At 40.0% G+C, this 22,284-nt stretch overlaps 1 protein-coding gene across 1 annotated transcript in view; it reads right to left on the bottom strand.

Moving 5' to 3' along the window:
* The window catches only part of CSMD3 (CUB and Sushi multiple domains 3), a 721,079-nt gene extending 699,087 nt beyond the window's left edge, over positions 1-21,992 (bottom strand). Inside the window, exon 1 of the mRNA XM_054816701.1 lies at positions 21,751-21,992. Coding sequence (XP_054672676.1) covers positions 21,751-21,928 — 178 coding nt within the window. The 5' untranslated portion in view covers positions 21,929-21,992. The remainder of the gene's footprint in view (positions 1-21,750) is intronic.
* Between the last annotated feature and the right edge of the window lie 292 nt (positions 21,993-22,284).

The raw sequence follows: 22,284 nt of genomic DNA, 5'->3' as shown, positions 1-22,284 counted from the left end.
TTTCTCAGTGCTAACACAGTAAGGTTCTGACACTTCCCTATAAAAATACTGATAACACAGGTTACCTGAGATATTTTTCAGGTATCAAACGCAAGAATATATAAGTTATGTCATAATTACATATTTCCCTATTTGCAAAAGTTGCAATCAAAGTGTCTTTCAGGAAATACATTAAAATTTTCTCTATCGGAGGTATAATGTTAATACTATATGCTGCATGAAAACCGGGTCACTGCACAAAGAATGTTGGTCAAGATAAGGCAGAATTGCGATAGAATGGAAATCTATTTATTCTGCTGTAAACTTCCTTAGAAAGCCTTTTTCCAGCTGAAAAAAAGTTAAAATCGACCTCCTTCTGCTTTAACTTTGCTGGGTTGAATGATTTTGCATTGAGATATATAGATGGCTCCCTGAAGCTGTGATTCCCCATTATGTCTCAGCATGTCTGCAGTTCAGACATTGTCAATAATGAAGGCACTTGCAACTGTACATAGTTTAGCTTGCTTTCATTATGATCCTTTTAGAAAAATCACCTCACATTCCCTTATCATTCACATGTCCCTCGACGTACAAATGATTGCATACAATGCCAGCACAATACAGTAACAGGCATGAGCCAAAGAGACCCGTGAAGTAAGAGTAATCCGAGAGTAAGGAAGCTGGCTGCTAGGGAAACTGGCCTTCATCATGACTGCATTTTCTTATTTTTCTCTAGTGGAGGGGAAAGCACAGGGGCTGTTGCCAAAGGCATTTATAAGCCTGAGAAATTTGCTATAAATTTTAGGCAAAGTGACAAGGATAGGAATATTGAAGCCATCCTCAAACACAGTCTATGCAGTGAGAAAGTGAGGAGTTGCATTTTTGTTGAAAGTTTGTGCCACTTTTGTCTTAACTTTTCTGATTAGCTTGGTATAAATTGGTAAATTTTAATAGTGAAGTATTGCTGATGTTCTTACCACTGTGTAATTTAGCTCTTATATTCAGGGAGGGAACAAAAGTAGAAAAAAATCTGTTATGTTACACAACAAAACATTAATAGGAGAATGCAGATAGAATGGGCAAACTTCATACAGTCTGCAGAAAACATCCTAGGAAAATGAGAAGCATAAAGAGGATAATTTGAAAATAATATGATGTTTGTATGCAAATGAGATGCTGATGATCTTTCTTTCCTTACAGTATATTCCACTAATTTGCCACAAGGCAATGTAAAAAGCAATAACAGTGAGCTAGCATAGTAGGAAACCTTTGAATGTTCAAAGGGGACATTCAATCATTTAAGGCTCACACTATAACGTAGTGTGAAATTGTGATAATACGGTGGGAAACAGCCTACTTAGCACAGAGGATGCTTCACTCTGCCCGGCCGCTTTGTGTTCTGCGGAGGAGCATCCGGGGTTCCCCGCAGGTCCGTTTGCTCCGTGCAGGTAGGCAGCTAGGCTGGCTCACCCATGGATAAACCTCCCAGATGAGGGGAGAAAACAACAGGAGGTTACCGAAAAGAATTGTATAGCTTGCTATTAAAGTAATGTTTACATAGAAGTAGCAACATTTAACCCAAAGGATCACAAAGCGTATTACAAACTGAAACTCAAACTGTCCTTTATCTGCCTCTACGGAGCAGAGTCTCTGGAGTCAGGCAAGAACATGTTGCCCTAAATGCACACACAAGGATTATTTGGCTCTTTTTTCCCCCTCCTTTCTCTCTCCCAACAGGGATAGTCATCCATTGCTTGTGAAAGCTCAGAATTGTGCTGAGATAAAAAGAATCCCCAGTGCTCTTCTCAAATAAGAACAAACCAACCAACCAACCAAAAACCTACGACTAGGATTATAATGGAAACAGAAACAAAAATCAATTTTGGTGAGATTGCATAAGCAGTTCCTGTACCCAGGTGTTTGAATTGCATTGAGGAGAAGTAATGTTTCAAAGGCAAAACTAAGCTCCTTAATTTAGCTACAGTTAACTAGTAACCTACGGTATTTTTTTATCAACATGCAGAAACAAGTAATGATTGCTTTTTCTTATTATTTTTGCAAATATAGAACTTATTTTCTCAAAGTTGTATCTGAGTCCTTGAAATTGGTAGAATGAGAGGCACTGGGGTAATCTTCCCTTTTTTCCTTCCATTTTCTGAAAGTGAAACTTTTTTTTTCCCCAGAATTGAGAGAAATAAGAAAAATATGCTATTACAAAGGACTGAGTTCACGGCCAGTAGTAAGTGAAAGAGGAAAGGAAACACACATGTTCATGTTGCTTATTTTGTAGTTGTGCAACAGCAGTTCAAGAACTCGCTGCCTCTCAGCTGAGATGTGCCAGCGGATTGTAGGAAGTCAGTTATTTCAACACTTGTAAGCGTGTAAGTTCGGTCATTGTGATATCCGTGAACTGCATGAATGGACACGAAGAAAGTTTCAGGAGCTAACACAGATGGTCGGCAAGCTCAGAAGGATGAGACGCTGAGCAGATACCTGGGTCTAAACGGCAATGCTGATACAGTTGTTCAGTTGTGGGTTTAATTTTTTTGTATCTTTCAGAATTTTAAGTACTCCATTAGACAGCAGGGAAATGTCCGGTTTCAGATGCGAGACACAACATATTACCTAGCCGAAACTCAGGACCAACCCATGTATAAATGCAAAATCAAAAGTAATACATGTGTGAAAGTGGGATAATTGTCAGAAAAAGTGTCTCTTCCAGGTATGAAAGAACTCTTATTCTGGTAATTTTGAAAATATTGCACTCATTCCCAAATAGTACAGTAACAGATTCACAGCCCAATACTGAAAAATCAGTAAGATGTACACTTAAATCTCGTTGAAGCTGGTAGAAATCAAGCATTATCTGAGAGTTTACCTGAAGAGAATTTTTTTTTCCTAGTGAAAAAAATTCCAAGAAACTTAGTTGCTCCTCCGAAGAGTATGTGTTAGTGAAACATAATGATAAAAATGAAGAAATAGTTGGAAGCTCGGGAATAAATCCTTTGATACGGTTTGATCTTAAACTTTATTAATTTTTTTTGTGCTGTTTGCACTGGACTTGGACCCACTCAGCTTCTCAGAACAGTTATAAAAAAAACCACTGCTGTTTCTTAATGAGATGATATTACTTGCTCTTTTTTACTTTGCTATTTATGTAACTGAAAAAAATCTTGCAATAATATCCCTAGAAAGGGCATATAAATAGGTTTTTATGAATAATTATTCATTATTTCCATCTGTTTAAAGTAATTAAAGCAGATGATATTTGACCCACTAACTTCAAGATTTTATTTTTATTTTTCTCTAGCAAAGGACAGTAGCAATTCCCTTGAAGCCAATTTCTTATACAACTGTAAAGAACTGAAAACTTCAAAGTGCATTTCGAACCACAATGTATATTTTGATTTTTTTTGCAATCTAGTGGTAAATTGCAAACCAAAGTACCTGAGGTTTTACTAACCCACAAATAATGAAGCTGTTTAACAGAGAAATTCTCTTTTTTACTCCTGATCATTACCTGCAAAAATGCAGTTATTTGCTTTGGAAATGTGCATGTTATATTGCATTCATATTTATTAATTTTGTACTCAAACAAGAAACTAAGCTAATAAAAATTCTGTGTGGAAGAGACTCCGAAACACCAGTTAACGCAGGTTTTTTTGCAATGGTAAGTCAAAATGATAACCAGATCAAAAAGGTCTCTGTGCTTCTGTAACATCAGAGAAATATAGAAATACTCTAGCTTTGAGATTACAGTCAGGACAAACATCTGCACTGTAACAACACTGCTTTCTTAAATCAGATTTAAATGATTTCTCCAAGGGCTATAAACACAAACCCTGCTTCCATTCAATCCAGACATGCATCAGCCCTAAGAATACCTAATTTATACATAACATTATGTAAAATTCTCTTGGCTTTGTGCTTTTTTAAACAGATAGAACTAAGCTGAGATGTAGTTTAAGCAGACATGAGTGAGTGTGTGAATATTATTACGATGTTTTTGTCTTGAACTAAAATAATGCCAAACAGTACCAGCAGCCATAGAATTGTTTTGAGCTTGCATTAAGTATGTTGAATTGTCCCATGCAAAACCTACAAAAAATAAGTTTTCCCATGAGCCTGTGCAGAGTTTGCAAAATACGTGGTGGAACAATCATGAGCCGAAAGTCAACACTGCTGTCCTTTCTTTATGGAGAGCAAAAATCTTCTGGTTCAATAGACGTTATTCTGTGGGAGGTAAATAAGATTGGAAGGAATTATACAGGAGAGAGTTTCTTAGCTGACACAGCTGTGTTAACAAGCACAGAGAAAAAATGGAGATACTGAACATTAGAGCATCTTTTGAGGCAAAATATTTCTGTGGAGTCCCTTTGCTTCCCATCTCTTTTGTACTTTGGTAAATATTGCTACTTACCATGGGGCAGAGAGGCAGGAACAAACACCAGTTTTTGATGGAATGATGCACTGAAGCTCAATAAATTATGCTTAAACTAGTCATATAATTAGGAGTGTTCAAAAATACTTTGAACAATAATGTCATTAATATTGAACCTACATTCTCCTTTCCTTTCCTTTCCTTTCCTTTCCTTTCCTTTCCTTTCCTTTCCTTTCCTTTCCTTTCCTTTCCTTTCCTTTCCTTTCCTTTCCTTTCCTTTCCTTTCCTTTCCTTTCCTTTCCTTTCCTTTCCTTTCCTCCTCTCCTCTCCTCTCCTCTCCTCTCCTCTCCTCTCCTCTCCTCTCCTCTCCTCTCCTCTCCTCTCCTTTTCTCATTGAAACAAAGGACTGAACTAGTATTTGCCTAGCAAAATATTCTACTCAACTGTATCTGAAATGTTTCCTTTTCATCTGTTTATTGCAAAACTGAGACTCAGCTTCATGACTGGTCCAACTGACCCATTTTGTCCCTTTGATTTTTTTCATATCTGAGTCAAATTCACAGTTTTGCACAGTTTTACATTTTTCTACATTCTCCTGTGTACTACAGTTGCGTGTATTTAGCCCTCATCTTGAACAAGAAATCTTTATTTAAACCTTCAAAATCTTGCAACTTTTCCAAAACTTTCTATTTAGATTTTTCCAGGCTCATGCTCGTCTTCTTGTGTAGAACATATTGTATTGCTTATTGAAAATGTTTCCACCAACTCTAAATTAAATTACAACTATCTTGATAAGGAGATACTTTCCTTGAGTTTTTGCACAGTGCTAAGAAACTCTTCCTACATGGCAAGCACCACCAATGCAGCTGTGTAATTTATCACTGAGCACACCTTCTAAAACAGTCACTTTCCCCTAGCATTTAGAAGCGGTTGCCTTTTAGATTAAGCAGAACTATTGTTTAATAAATCACAGAAATGCCCCTCAGAAGATTAGGAAAGCAAGTGTAGAAGGTTATTTAACATACCCTACTTAGAGAATTTAGGTAGCAGACTGCAATTATCCAAATTGGAATTTAGCCAGCAGATGAAGGCCAATAACAATATTCTGTGAAAAATACCATGCAATCTTTCAGTACCAGACATGCCAGCAACATCTCATCTGAAACATGGCAACTGCAACAGCTCAGCGTCTCTTGCTTGGAATAGTAGTTCAGTTCAAATTCTAGAAAGAAAAGTGCTTCCGAAAGAATCAGCACGAGTTCCTGCAACTCCAGAAATACGTATTTTTAAGTGTCCTATTATAGTACTAAACAATCTCATCCTACCTCAGAAGTACTGTGAAAAGTGTTCTGATTCAGCCCACAAAATATCTATGGCTCTTCTGTGTAATGGAGAAGGCAATATATACAGTCAGCCCTCTTCTCTGGTGGTTTTGGGGCTTTACCTAGTGAGGTCGGGTGTTTATAAGTCAGATGTTGCAGAGCTGAGATGAATTCTTACCGTTCTTTCAATGGCTAAACCATAAGATAGGAGGTCCAAGACTGGAGTTCAGAAATGTAGGTTAGGTCCTATGTTCCACATACTTCATATATGATAGAATTTAACTCCACTGGCATTAACAGCAGCTAACGCACTAAGGGCTGAGATTTCTGTGGGCTGACAACAGGGAGCTCTGAAGACAGGCACACTGGAAGCTCCATCCGTAGGCTTGCACTCTTACTTCATTTAGGCACCGCTGTGACTCTGTGATTACAAGCCTGACTCTTTGTATTAGGCCTTCATGCTTGGGCCTTCAACAGCTCTCCCAAGCACTTCAAGTAATTTTGAACTATTTTTTTCCACATTGCATTGTGGCTACAGCCCTTGCCCACTGTCATCTTCTGGAGCTAGAGCTTTGCATTCAACCTTATGAAAGGAGGTATGAGACAGGCATAATATTACTCCCACTGAATGTCTTTGGTTAAAGCTGTCATCCAGCAAAAGGGAATTCTGGGTACAGATCCATTGGTCAGAATAACTAACTTTTTAAAATTTAGTCACTGTCAATGTACAAGAACCTTTTGACAAAGCTCCCTACCAAAGGTTATTAAATAAAATAAGTTACCACAGGAGAGATGGAAAGATCCTTTTATGGACTTAAAACTGATTAAAGGGTAAGAAGCAGAGTAGGGCTTAATGATCACATGCTTGGATGAGGAAGAATCAAAAGTGCAGTTGTCCTATGATTAGTGATGGGATCAGTTTTCCTCCACATATCCATCCCCAATGGAGTAAGGAGTACGCAGTGAATTTTGCAAAACTGGACATGATATTGAGATCCTTTGGGTAATCAAATGATGCAGCAATGTTGAGGAACTCCAGAATGTCCTCAGAAAATGAATGGGTGTGCTAATGCATAAGTAGATGAGTTTTAGAGATTAACATATGTATAGGAAAATATATCTAAAATGTTACCTTCATGATGCTGAACTTAGAACTTAAAGTTTCAATCTCAGAGTCATCACTGACATTTCTCTGAAATCATGGAACTTCATGTTCCATGGCAGTTAAGCCCCCCCTCCCTAATATTAGGCATGATAAGGACAAGGACTAAAAGTAAGACAAAGTGTAACATCCCCTACAGAAAACCCTGATATACCCATATCTTGAGTACTGCCTGGAGTGCTGATCTCCATATGTCAAGAAGGGCAGAGTGGTGTTAAAGGAGATACAGAGACAGGCAAATAGCTGATCTTGGAACTGAAGCAGCTGCTTTATGAGCAGAAATTAAAAGTCTGGGACTCTTTCTGGAGAAGGTGGCAGTTTGGAAAGAAGGTATCAGAGGGACATATAAATTTGTTTTCCCTCAGGATATTTTCTTTGAGCTTTGTCAGTCCTTTCTGTGGGAGACTTGGAGAAACAGATTTCATCCTCACAGCACACCAGAGAGGCCAAAAATGCTGGAGGACATTTTGTTTCAATGAAGGGCTACTGTGATGTGTGATGGTTGTTCTGCAGCGACAGCTGTGAGCCCTGGCCAATGCACAGAGATTGTGTGGGGATGAAGTAAGGCTGATATGTCTGAATCATCCATCCCAAGCAGTCTCTGCAGAGCAAACGCTGTCTAGTTCTTCAGGTTGTTCTAGCCTGGACAAACTGAGGAAGATTTTCATGGGGGAATGAAAAAGACACTGAGAAAAAGCTCTTCAAGAGAAACTTCAGGACTCTAAAGTTGCCAAATAATGGAGTTTCTAAATTAGAGAGTCCAGATCACTACCTTTGTCTCATTTTTTCTTATTATTATTCTGCTTCATTTTCTGGAGAATTTTTCTAAACATATCATCCTCTATTTCCTTCCCCTCTCAGTGCAGAAGATTTTAGCACACATGGTCAGTATTAGGACAGTGAAACGTTAATTTCTGTATTTGTCGTTGGTTGGGATTTTTTTGCCATGTCAAGTCAATGACAAATTTCTTCTATCATAATTTCTCATTGCCATATTAAAAATGGTTGATTTGATCTGTTTACTCATACCTTACCAGAAATGTAACTCAAAAAAGATTGAAAAATAGAGGTTAAGTTAAACTTTTAAGCATCACAGGCTGCTTTTACAGTTCCACAGAAAGTGCTACCTCTTTTTTTCAAATAAATTTTTGTCACTGCTACCTCCACAAGTGGATGTCTGGAAGAGAATATAGCATTTTTACAGTTTAGCATTTCCAACATAAAGTTCCTTTTTTCCTCCTCTCAAGAATTTATATATTTAACTCCATTGTGAAAGATTAGACAGATAAAGAAGCTTTCAACAGAATCACAATACAGGTAATTATGGGTCTGTCAGCATTTCCATTATGAACTCCATTTAGCATTAAGGGTTTAGCATTTTTCCATCATTTCAGAATATGTCAAACTGAAAGCTGGCATGCAGATTAGCAGTCTGGATGCAAATTTGTTTACACAAAATATTTAAATCTGCTCAGCTGTTTTTGATTTAGAGATCAGCCAGAAACTTTAAACTTTCAAGGTTTCTCATGTGTTTCTGCCAACTTCTAGACCAAATCACAGTTAAAAAAAATATGATTAGTTAATAAACTGTTGACTCATTTTCCTCTAAAGTTTTGAAATTATTTACTTTAGGCTTTAAAATTGATTTTAGAATTTCTGCTCATCTTGCGACTCTGGTCTTTCTCCTGCCATCTTTTTAAATGAATAATGAGTTAGAATAGGATTCAAAAACTATAGTAAAACCTGATAGTAATCTTAAAGTCTGAAACATTTTTTTTTTAGGACTCAATTAACTACCATCATAAAACAGTGAACAGAAATGGACCAAAGCCTGTAAGATTTTTTGAGAGTGTCAATTACTTAGCCCACTAGCTCTAGTACCGGCCAAAAAGAATCTGATGGACTTCAATTGTTACAGTTTTTCAGTTTCATCAGTCTAGTCCTATGCATGGTATGAACATTTTTGTATAGCTGCCATATCCTAAATAAATTCTGTATTGAAAGGAAGTATTTTGTTTGTTATAACAATCTGCTCTGCTCTGCTAAAAGTCAATGACAAATCTTTTCATTTCAGTGAGGACAAGCTCTAAAATAATCTACTAGTAAATATTTCAATAAGGTTATAATTGAATGGATGATCACTCTTGTTCAAAAATACACTTCTCACTTGGGCAGTAAGAAGCTTTGAAAAAGCCACCAAGCAACATGAAATAGAAACACTGTTAGAAACATTGAGCCATTAATAGAAATGAGATAGAAAAATAGTATTAATTCGGGCGGGGGGAGAAAAAAAAAGGCACTGAGATTGTAAAATACAGATATTCAAGTAGATAATTGGAATATTTAAAATCCTGATAAAAGATGGGCCAAACAGGAAAAATCAATGATACATCTTCTCAAAAAATGCACAGACATTCAAGCGTGCCAGACAAAGAATAGGAACCTAACCCTAAGCAGTCTGTGAATTAAAAGCACGAAAAAGTATGGTACAAAAGAGATGGTGCAAATAAACTTTGTGCTAATGAGGCATGGAGGAAGCAGATGAGGAGGAAAAAAATTGTACTGGCTTAATAATGGAAAAAAACCCCCAAACCCACAACTTTTAAGAATGAAGAAATTGTTCTTCAGAAAACATCTCAGATACAGCATTAAAGTAGAGCTGTATCTTCAGAAGTATCTGCAAATTCTTTAATGATGTTTCAATGCTCATTGTATTGTGTACTACATTTTTTAATAAATGATCCATTTTCCTTATAGTTACCTTAGGCTTACCCTAAATTCTAGCAGGCAAGTCATGACTTCTTAATAATTACAGAGGCTCTGCTGAGCAGAGTCTCTCCTTAGCTGATATTTGTGGCACGCTCTGACTCTTTAGATTAGAGATTTGTGTTAACTCAGCTGTCAATGGATTTCAAAGCGGGGACCAGTACAAGAGGCCCCAAAGGGAGCAATTTGGAACAGTACCTTTCACAAGTCAGATAGATAGCAGATTCTCCTGATTTCATTGAAATGCTGAAAGTCAATCTTGGAACAAGTGAGTAACAGAATCCCTACAAATCTAGCCCTGTTCTACCCATATTTTTTTTTTTTTACCTTTTTATTTCTTTTTTTTTTTAATTAATCATGAATTCTGTAGAATCTAGAGTCCTGACTAGTCTGTTCTGGTCATGCCAGAAAGATGATATCAGTAAAGGATACAGCACTAATATTAGATCTGCAAAATTTCCCGTACTATGTCATATGGACAGTTTCATTGCATACATTGGAGCTTGAAAAGCAGAGATGATACATCTTGGATTTCCAAAATATACCAAGTATCCAAATTTTTACCATCTGATTCTATAGTGTTTATTTGTATGCAAGTAAGGATTTTAAGTTACTATTAGGTCTTGACCTTTTTTAATCACGTGGTTTGAATTTTATTTGTTTGGGGTGAAGGGGCATTATTTTAGTTACAAAAATAATCATGTAGACAGGCACAAGAGACTGAAGAAAGAAAACAAATATAACTGAAACTCCACTCTTCCAATTTTGCCTTCTTGTAGATGATTTAAAATCCAAATAATATCCTGAAAAAGTTAGTAAGTCTAATCAATGACTGCAAGGCTGGAAGGATATTTAATTTCCTAACAGATTAGCCTTACATGGTTATTACTTTGGGCCACAAAAGGACTTTAAAAATGACATAAAAACTGAAGAGAACTTTCTATATTTTACTGCAGGCTTTATGTTTTTGGGACTTTGCCAGTAGTACTTGTGGAGTGGGAAGAGAGTTTGGGAAGGGAACCCAGAAGTGCAGGGGAGGCTGGATAAATTGGGAAAAATTACAGGAGCTAACTGATGAGCTAGAATTTGAGTCTAGTAAAAATATAGAGATAGAGCTTAGGAGAGTAGGGTTTTTTTACGGGTAGCTTAATTTAAAACTAGCTGAAATTAGTGTAGAAACTCATACAAATTTAAGTGACCTGCAATTATAGTACTAGAGAGATTTAGGAATTTTGTAAGCATATCCTTAGGAATATTATGGAGGCAGGCATGCAAGAGTCACCAACGCTGTTGAACTCATTCTATATTAAACATTGATTCTGTTGCTCATTGTTATTTCAGATAAATAGCTTTGAGAAGCAGAAGTTTGTCAGGATGTTGACAAAAATCACTGTGTCTTATATGGTTGATTGGTGCAACTTTCCACTGCTGACAATGAAAATGCCAATAAAATATATATCTCACCTATTTTTCAGGGGAAACTTGTTATCCTTGCATGAGAAGACATGGGAGGTTCTGTTGGCACTGTACCCTCTATGAAAAACACAGAAATGTCATTGCTAGTCTAGTGTCTATGCTATTTTTCTTTCCACAGAAGGGGGCTGAAAATTAAACTTTCTCAAGAATGCTGAAGTACTTAGATAGAAAATTGGGCCACTGAAGAAGTATAATAACATCCACATTCTTACAACATGGCTATGGTTGCTATAAGGAGAATATGGTTGAATTTAGGATATATGAAAGTTCATTAAATAGAAGCTATAAAAATCTCTAAAGAAATACTCTCCCAAATGTCAGAGATATTTCATTTTCCCAGGAAGAAGTTGCCAAGATTGAAATAAAGGGTAAAGAGGTGATATTATCAAAGTCTCTGAAGCTAATAACTATGTGAATTGTGTGAGGGAAATGATTGCCCCCCTTCAAAAGAACTTGCAGAAAGGAGCATCTGTTGAAAAGAAGAATTTTGAATGAAAATGGTAGATATGCTGAATAGTAATGTGGAAAGGAGTAGGTAATGATGTTCCTATTTGTTTTTAAATTGAAGATCACACTGAGAAACAGTACTGAGCAGTCAGTTCCCCTCTTTCGGTTCTAAAAGGAGATATTTAAAGCCCAAATGTAAAATGTTGATTTTTTTTTCTTCTACTTCCAGGACTCTTTATTGAAGGGTCTAACTGAAGAGGAAATCTTTTAGCAGTTTCATATGAAAGGGTTTCATATTTAATGTGAATGATGTAAAAATCTTAGCCATTTTGGTAATAGTCCTAAGAGAGAAGGATTGTTGCCATAAGTATTGCTAAAACATTTATTTGATAAATTACAATTTGTATCATGTTCCTTCAATACATTAGACTGATGAAAATTCTCTAATCAGATAAGCACTTTTGTGAGAACTATATTGATGTAAAGGTCTTGTAGAAAATTTCTTATCCTTTCAGTAATATATTATGAATTATGAATTATATGTATTTCTTCTCTTGTGGTCATTAAAACTACCATGTCATGCACCAAGCATTGCTAGAGTCAGTAGCAGTAGTCATATGATTAAAGTATAAGCGTCACTTAGCATAGATGTATGCAAGGGAAAACACAGATGATGAGCATAGACATGAATTAAGCATAGGTTCTTCTTGATAGAACACACAGCTGCAAATGCCTGCTACCAGAAGTGCTGGCATGCACACGCGCACACTTGCACGCGTGTGCGTGCGTGTCTGTGTTCCCACATGCACCTGGAGATGCATGAAAAAAGCATCTTTTACTGCAGAGCTGATTGACTTGACTATGTGAGGTGGCCAAAGACCTGTTCTTTTCTTTCCTCCACCTTTGGTTAACCAGGTAGACTTTCCAAAAGTCAGGATCTGGACATTTGTTGTCCAGTACATTTTAGTTCTTGTGATTTTGGATCAGTATATCACGTTTTTAGACTCTGAGATGGTGGCAGATACAAAGAACTTGCTAGCAGAAGATAAATACAATACAATTAACGTGGAAACTTCCCTATTTTTGTACTTTGGTTTTGCTAGCTAATTCAGCGTTTTCAAATGTAACTACATATCTGGAATATATGATAATCCAATAAAAGTAAAATCAAATTGCATTAATAATTAAATCTGAAAGCATTCTAAACTTAAATCTATTTTCTCAGTTCCTCTGCAGCTGTTAGCAGACTGCTGCAAAATCCAAAATGCTTTACTGGAGGACAAAAATCCAATAAGTAATCCTGAAACCAGGTTGTAAATTGGTTGTAATTCAACATGTGTCCTGACAAAAAGCATGAGTACTCTGTGGTTTTAAGGACTACAGCTGACATTGTGTTAGCGCGCTACCATTACATTGAATCTGCTGGACTGATCCCCAGAAGTGCTGACAGGTTCATCAATAAAATGTAGAAAGAGCATTTTCTGACTGTATCCAAATATATAATTTATTTTCCTTAAATAGAATCATAAACTTTTGTAATCTTTAGGTTTATAATAAAACGTGAGTTTTCCAAAGACCACTTCTATTGAAAATTTCCAGTGTATTGTGAAATACATGGGTTCTGTTATAATTTATATTTCCAAGTCAAATGAAATATATGTACAGAAAACTGTCATTCAAAACTCAGAGTGAAAAGCAGAGGCAAATCTGCTCTCACAGGTCGTGTTCTGCACTCTCCTGTTGCTTTCAATGGGCTCAACAACAGGCAGTTTAGAAGCTCGTTTAATATCCTGTTTTATAACTTCCATTCACCTTTGATCAAAGCTGATATACAGAACCAAAAATGCAACTTTAAGTACAGACTTTTAAAAGATTAGTTTTAATTAGACTAAGCTTTGATTCCCAAAGAAAATTGCTCAACAATCAAGAAAGCTAACTATAGGAGAATGTGACGTTTTCCTTCTGGATGAGATTAAATAATAGAGGAAAGGTTTTGTAATTCAAGTAGTTCTATCTCAACACTATGTTCAAAGGAGAAGAATATCCATACTTGGCATTTATGTAGCTCACTTCAGCTAAGGACTCCAGACTACACTTACAGATATCCACTTGGTGGGTCCGAAAACAGTTCTGTAAGAAGATAATGATAGTTGAGGGATCATTTTAACTGCCACCGAAATACAGCGCCCTCTGAGATGTGCTGTGTCAGTCTCTTTAAATGATAATACCAGTATTAAAATAAAAGAGAAAATAGCACAGAAATATTTTTTCTGTATTTGAAAAGTGATTAGAGGTTTTCATTTTTCTAAAAACAGTTTTATAGAAACTATATTTGGTAAAACTTTCCTAAATCAATGGAAATAAATAATTGTGTCAGTTAATTCTTAATGTGCCAGGATCAGTTTTTATTAGTGTTTTCAGTAACTAGTGTTTTTTTTTTTTTTGTCAAGCTTTCGCCCTAACATTTGCTAGCTGTCACTACTTGCACTCTTGTTTTGTTAGTGAAATCAGTTATGTATTACAGTAGAACTTCCTTCCGAGATTTGGAATAGATAATAAATTAAGAGGTAATGAATTGCTTAGGAAGCACGTACATTTCAAGTTGTTACCTGCACCTTTGTAAGCAAACAATGCAGACAGCTGAATTTCTTCATTACATAACCAAATATATGGGCATAATTTCTATATGTGCATATTATATATGTATATGTACACATATCTGTATACACAATTCCATGAGAACGAAATCAAACAAGTTACAATGCATAAAGATATAAAGCTAATAAGATACATAAATGTGGGAAACAGATAAAATAGAATTCAAGGTCAGAAGTAGTGATTCGTCATCTGTGTAATCCAAGTAATTACTCAGTCATTTCTGCCTCAAGCCTCTGAATTCCTTTAGTCTATTGCAAAGACAACCTGTTATTTACAGGCCTTGGGAGGTGAGAATTCATCACCCCGTGAATCTTTCTGTGGTTAAGTTACTTAATGTTATTTACCTTATTTCTATGATACATTATGAATATGATACATGGTGCTGTAATGCATTTTGTAGAATCCAAGGGAAAATGGGTAGCCTATCTCTCTACATCTATGCTGGTTGCATCTCACCTTGCTCTTTGAAGATATTATTCTATCAGAGCACCAGTCCTGGTGGAATCCCTTGTATGACGTTCCCCAATACTTTGAGGCTCGCTCTCTCTGAGTAACGCTGTTCCTAAATCTATAAACTTACCCATCTAACATTTCATACACTGGGAAGGAGATGATGAATTTCCACCATTTCCTTCTCTGACATTTACAACGGTATTCAGCACTTGTAATGCTGGGATTATGGAGCCATTGTAAATCTTACGTGATCCATAAGAACAAGGCAGTGAGACCATGAATGCGAATCTGCCCAGGAAAAGTAAACAACTAAATGTAAACATCTACAAAAACATGGTGTGTCTGTGTGTGTGTGTGCATGTTTATTGTAAAAAGTCTTTGTCATAGTCCGATATCCTTGTCCATTTCATTTCCCAAAAGAAAAGCTGGATGTTGGGAAGCAGATATTCACCATTTCCTAGTACTACTAGGCTTTCTTTTTTTTTTTTTAAGAGGTGGGTGACATCCTGTACATTACATATCATGCACCCTTCCATTTAAGTCCAAGATCATTGCTAAATATTGTCCCTTGAATTTTTGATAAATGCAAAGATTCTCTCTTTTTGTAGAGAAATTGTACAATGTCATTCAGAAGGAAACATTCTTCTGTGAAGTTGTTTGAAAGGCATGTGTTTAAAGCTCATAAGAGTTCTGGAACTTTTCAATAAACCTTAGCATGAAAATTATTCAATCAAAATGGTGAGGTAATTCTTATAGCCTTGTAATAACTACTTTTATCATATGCCTCTCTGATTTGTTACTTAAATATTGCTTCTTCAAACATCTTGTGTAGTAAAAGCTCCCTTAAAATTATGAGTCTAAGAAAAAACCCAACACCTTAGACCAAATTGGTTCTCTGGCTGTTCTTTCCTGGGAGGTTGCTTTGAGGTAATCTGGTAAACTAATTTCCCACAAAGGCTTTGTTGTATTGTTTCAACTTTAACTGTTATATCCAGAAATACAAGCCAAATGATACTCATCAGAAAGAAGTTGAGCCTGAGATGTCACAACCCTGTTGAATTAGAATTGAAGTTTTCTGTTAGGGGAGAAGGAAAAAACCAATTTTTGCAGCAGATTATAAAGCCTTTCCTATTCCTACCATTTCTGTTTTAACAGATTCTATAGAATTAACATTTTACATATAATTGTAGCTATTTTATCGATGTTTTCCTTTGACTTATACTGTCTCTCTCTGTCCCAGCATTATAATGATGGACTCACTTGGCCTTGCTTCACAGGTGCTAACTAGTTCCCTAGGCTCTTACAGGAGCCAGCTGGAATCGGAAATGCTCAATATCTCTGAAAATCAAACAGTGTCCAAGGCACCTGTTTTTTTAAAAAAGGAGGAGGGATACAAGGCTATGTTATCCTTCATAACCTTTTTCTCTGAAAGGGTGTTATGATCACGCAAACTGAGGCACCCCAACAGGATATTTAAAAATCTTTTAAAATTTTTCTAAAAAATTTTGTGATTTTTGCTGTCTTTACTAGGTCCACGTGCATTCAATGATTACAAATCTTAAATTTTTGGGGTTGACCTATGTAACACATGAACAACACTGGGTATAATGAAGTCAATTTTATTCCAAGCTTTCACATTATTCAATGCTTTCAGCCAGATGCAGAGTGTAAAAGATGGAGGATGCAGATGAAGGGAAGGGAAGGGAACACAAGGAGAAGGACAGAGAACAGACAAATGAGTGAAGCACAGGCTAATCCATGCCTCTTAAAACATAATGTTCCAAAAGCAGCCTCTAGCTCAGGAGACCCAAAACTGCTGGCTGCTGAAATCCAGGATGATGTGCAAGTCACTCTGTACTTGCTGTGTTTCTCATATCTTTCCCTTGACTGCTGCTAATAGTCACCGCTGGAGATAAAGGGCACTAAGCTGGATGGGCAATTGATCCTACTTGACTTGTTCCTCAAAACCAAACAAAAATATCCCACAAACAAACAAGCAGAAAAACAGATAGACTATAAGCTTCTGCTATGTTTATTGCACAGGGGTTTTGGAAAAGGACGGATTCGAAAGCACAGCCACGGAGTTCTTTAGGTCTTGTGGGCTGGTGCTTGTAAGTCGTGATGTTGATAAGGGAGTTGAAGATACATCCTGTCCCTCTTCAGCCTGTGTGGTTGCCTGGAGCCACCAGCCCGCTCCCGGGAGGAACGGGCTCGTTGTGCTCAGGGACCGAGGGGCTACTTCTGGGTGTTAAGAACAACCAAACAAACCAACCACCCTAATGCTGTCTCAGACTCGCAAAGAAAAGACTTTCAGGAGTCACCGAGCAGAAGAAAGCAGAGCCAAACGACGGGAGAGTATATTAAGAAGGAATCCCCAGAGGCGCGGCCCCCTCGGGCGGCTGCGGAGGCCGGTACCGGTACCGCTGCCGTACGGCTCCCGGTGCCGGGCGCGGGTGGATCCCGCCGGCGGGCTGCTGCCGCTCCGGGCCGGCTCCGCCTTGCGACTGCTGCCTCTCGCAATGGAAAAGCGGAGGCCGAAGGCGACGTTCCTCTGTGCTCTTTGCGGGTCCCTAATGCCACCGGGCACGGGAAGGGAGAAGCTGGTGCTGCTGAGAGGGGGTTTGTGTTTCTTCTTTTCTGCCCTGCAGAAGAGGAGGGGGAGGAGGAGGAGCCGTGCGCTAAGCGGAAGGCAGAGCGGAGCCTTGGTTTCGCCCTGAACTGAAGGGGAAGGGCGGGGTGAGGGAGGGTAACTTTGTCTGCAACCCCGCAGAACTGTGTAGCGTGAAAAAATCGCTTACTTGCTGTGCGCAGCCCACGGAGCAGAAGCCCTGCGTGGTGTGCGGGAGCTTATGGGAAAGAGGCACCGTAGAGCAGCTGAGCGTGTGCGGAGGTGTTGGAAAGGAAGGACGACGTTGTCCCTGCTCCAGTGAGTGTCTCCCTGCACCCCTGCCTGCGTACACACAACACACACACAACACACGGGCACACACACACAAAGATGCAGCAGCGGCAGCGACCGTCTGGAGATGAGGAAACCCAAACCTGCTGTAACTCGCCCAACCGTTTCCGCTTCGGGGACAGAGCGAGCACCTGGCTGCGCCCACCCGTGCCCCACCGAGGACAGTCATCCGCCAGTAACCCCATAAGTGACTGGGAAGGAAGCGGTGGGGAGGGGCTGGCGGACCCTGAAGGGAGCGGGGTTGAGGTGGGAGACTGCAGAGGTGGCTGAAAGAAGCAGGGCACGCTTGTCCCTGTTAAATATGCCCACATGCCAGGTACCCGTCACTGGAAATGGAAATCCTTTCAATTTCCTCATCACTTCTTCTGTCAATGAGCCGTTTAAAATCTCACTGCTTCATCTCCTTTTGATTTTGAAAGCTGCCCTTGTTCCACTTGTCACAACTGCAACAGGGGAACAGAGGAACAACAGCAGAGGCAAAGCTTCATTTTAGCCGGGCAGACAAAAGAGCAGACCTTGGTGCTTTCTGCTCTCTGTCTTGGAGTGACAGCTAAACAGAAGTGATGGAGGAGTCTTGTGGTCTCTGGTCATTTCACTTGATTTCCTCTCTGGTTTGCTTCCACAAACAGATCAAAAACAATTTTTTTATTATTATTTTTTATTTTTTTTGTGGAGGAAGGTGCCAAACCAAAGGGGTGCAGGTATCAGTGATTTCTCTCTTAAATCCCAGGAGGTAAAGCTCACTGATGTTGCTTCATATTTACTGTTTTTTTTCTTTTTTTTTTTTTTCCCTTTTATCCCCTCTCCTTTCTGTAAAGGAGTCGAATGGTGGAGGTTTCCACTTCCTGCTCCTCCAAGCTTGGTTTGTATCTCCTGTATCTAAATGCTGCTTCTCATCTCCGGGATAGGGATGGGACAGGGCGGGGGGGGGTGTGGGGGTGTGTGGGGGGGGGGGTGGCAGAAAGGGGGAAAGTGCTTTCCTAGGTGTCTTGCGCATCTAAATGGAAGAGCACAAGTTCCATCATCCCCTGCAGCTGGCCAGGAATGACCCTGCTTGGTATTTTCTAAGGGTGGGTTTGTTTGTTTATTTGTTTGTATGCCTTCTGTGCCTTTTCTCACTTTTCATTAGTGCCATATCTTTGCTTTTTTACTCCATGTCTACCCAAGGAAGATTTTGTTGTAGATTGATCCATGGCGTAATTGGATATTGTGTACGCAGTTAAAGATTTTCATTGAAGAAGGTACAATTCCTCTACTTCAGCTCTTCCTATCATGCCTTCCCCAGCATTTCTGACAATTTCCTTTGTCCCATTTCCTCCTTCTTTATTCTCACTTTTCTAATCCCTCTCAGGTATTGTTGCAAGGTTCCAGAGAAAAAAATTTATGGATAAATGTGAAAAGTTTTTTTGCCTATATAACTATATACAAAGAGCACATAGTTAATCAGATATGACATGACTCCATAAGCACCCTGGGATAGTTTGACACCTGTAACAGTGGGATAGCCGTGGATCAAGACTGGAGAAATGGCGACAGGGCAATGACAAAAGTAGGAAGTGTCTAACAGGCAGATATCAAGCAAAGCTGTGGAAGTGGTCTGGATGGCAGGAACCACAGCAACAGTTTGGGTGTTATGACGTGGTGCTGGACTATTCAGTAGAGGTGATTAAGCAAGGTAGCGTATGGGCTAGAGCTTGCGGAGGTGGGGTGTGGTGAAAAGGCCTTGCCAGACAATGGTAGAGCAGATGCAGGATCTGGGGAGTCACCTTGCTCCCAACATCTGGAATGTTTTAAATGGGCAGGTATGCATTCATTGTTTGCCTCTGCCTAGGTTTCTGGGAGCAGAAGCATGTGCTGACACAATGGGAATGTAAATCAAGGTAAAATGTATTCATTCACGGGAGTGGGGATAGAACTAAATATAAACGCCCAGAATAGATGCAATGCTGCAGTGAATCTAAGCCAGCTCTGTGGAGCTTGGCTGCCTAAAGGAACCTGCATCCAGGACGTGAAATCTGACTACCGATTTGCAGTTGCTGGGAGGACCCCCCCCAGTCCGAGGGAAGTCTATAGAAACTGCCAGGGTCATCACCTGGGAAGCTCAGGCGCTGACAATAGAGAGGAAATTGCTTTACAGCATCTCTCTGGGACCGCAGGAAGAGAAAAGGCTAGTTTTGCAAAGACCCTTTTTTCTCTTTTTCTGGCGCTGTTTCAGGTGCTTCACCTCAGCTTTTGCCCTTAGTATCCAGAGATTTTTCCTTCCCCCACGGGCAAGCAAAGCGGCTTCTCAACAGGTGCTGTGGAAACTTGCACGGCTCCCGCGGCCATCGCGACGCGAGGAGAACCGCCCGAGTCTTTAATTTTGTAGGATGCTGCCGCCCCGCGACTCGTGCTCACAAAGCAGCTGCTTGGGCAGCAGCTCCGGAGCCACCCATTAGCCCCAGCGCCTCCGTACCGCGCCCGCGGTGCGCCGCGGAGCGGCACGGCGCGCCTCGCAGGCGGCGAGCCCATGACTTGCAGATGATCGCACCCGGCACAGAGAATGCGTTAATGACAGAGGGCTGAGCCAGGGGAAAGAAATGCTCCCAAAGCCCCGGGCTGGTCTTGATCGCAGACCTTCTCCAGAACGGGGCAAAGCGCAGCTCGCTTCCATAGACGCAAACAGAGAAAAGCTGCCTGTAATTAAAATGTGCATTAACGTCGCAGGCAAACCCCTTCCCCTCGCATCCCCCGTGTCAGGATAACGTGGGATGAGGTAAAAGCCTTCGCCATCCTCCCCCCCCCCCCCCGCCCCAAGCTCCGTGAAACACGAATTATCTTTTCCACGCGATGCAAATTGGGGGACAAGCAGCTGCAAAGCTCTACAATAAACTGTTTCATCCAAAGCAGAGCCAGCTTGGGAAGGCACGCCTTTGAATGCCCCCCTCCCAGCACACCTCCTTCCCATCCGTGCAGGCAACGTCTGTAGGCGATAACCAAGTCTAAAAACTCAGAGAGGATCGATAACGTATACTAAATATTCTGCGAGGGTATAAGTGTGACGGGGAGGAGGGATGAGGATAAGGAGGGGGATAAAAGGGTGATTAGTCAGATATTAATCACTGGCCACAAACAAGGGGAGATTATTTCGGGTAGGCAGCCCACTGTGGGGAGTTGCAGAATAGATCCTTTTACTGAAGGCACGCGTGATGGGATCAGCACTTCACCGTTTAGCGATGCCTGAGTATTTTGAAGGTGCACAGTATTCAAGCCACATATTTCTTCTTTTCTCTGTGTATAGCATTTCCCTTAACTGTCTGCAAGCACAGACTAAGTGGAGATATCTATGCCGCTAACTAGAGGTTTCCTTTTTGCTCTCCTTTCATGAACACAGAAGCAGGAAGAAATCAAAATAGCTCCTGCCCCGAAAAAAAAAAAAAAAGAGAAAAAACCCCCCCACCTCAAACCCAACCCAAAAACCTCACATACATCAGGGAAAAAGGGACCAAAGGAGGGAAGAGAAAAGGTGTCGATCTTTGCACCCAGCGGCAGACCATGCCTTCAAGGCTGAATTGCTAACGTACCTTTTCGACAGCCAGGCAGCTCTGCATGCATACAAACAGCTGAGAGTGAAGCGCATTTCAGGCTGTGAGACGGCTACGCACACGCTGGGCTCCGTAACTTTCCCCACGCAACGGGTTAAACTAATAAGTGCATCGATACAGGCATTCCCGCAAAGAGCTCGTTGCTCGACCGAAAACCAGAAATGTAGGTAATTCCCCCACCCCCCCATCATCACCTTAAAAAAGTCACCCGGTGGGATTTGCTTGAATATACACTAGTTAGAAGCTATATGAACCAACTCACGTCTCCGTTTCAGCATACTGCAAGAATATTTATTGAGCCCCAGCTCAGTCACTGCATTGAACGCCAAGCCTGGCAAGCAAATACATTTCCTATCTCAGAAGAGAGCTCTGAATCAACTCCTTCTTTCACTCCCTCTTTAGCGATCATTTATATCTTTCCATTGCAAAGTACCCAGGGTAAAAACATAAAACAAGATATAAATATATATATTAAATACACCTTAGTATAAGGCGAGAGCTTGCAACGCCCTGACCGAAAGCAAACGGACCCCTAAAAAAATACCCCTCAAATGCTACCCTACCTTTCACGCACGAAACCATCAATAAAAAGACGAGGTTCCAAAATGTAAATCCACTTTTAATCTCCATTTTCTTCACCAGGATGAAGTCCAGTCGGCCACATTTAGTACATCCCCTTTCCCCAAAGTCTGCTAATTTCGATTCCTTTGCACGGATTTCCCCTCTGCAGATCCCTTTCATATTATTCTTGAGAGCTCCTAATTCCTATTCCTCGGCCAGGCGCAGCGGAGTTGTTGCTGTTGATGGTGCGCGGTCACAGCTCGGAGTGAATGGTGTTTCTGGGATACCACAGCAACCTTGACGAGGACTCAACCATCTCTCCAACGGGGGCACAAAGTCTCAGCTACTCTCGATCGTGTCTTTTCCTTCCCCCCACCCCCCCGCTACCCCAACTCCCTGCACAGCCGAAACCCACCACAATCCTGGCTCGTTACAGCATCCACCAGGAGCCACGGAAGAGCATCTTAAAGCTCAGACACTCTCTCCAATAAACTCCAAACAGTATTTGCAATTGAGATTCTCTCCCCGCCTCCCTG

Source organism: Grus americana, chromosome 2, assembly GCF_028858705.1.
Source record: "Grus americana isolate bGruAme1 chromosome 2, bGruAme1.mat, whole genome shotgun sequence".
NCBI classification, from domain to species: domain Eukaryota; kingdom Metazoa; phylum Chordata; class Aves; order Gruiformes; family Gruidae; genus Grus; species Grus americana.
Note: the sequence above shows the minus strand (reverse complement) of the source record. Positions and strands in the feature narration are given on the sequence as shown.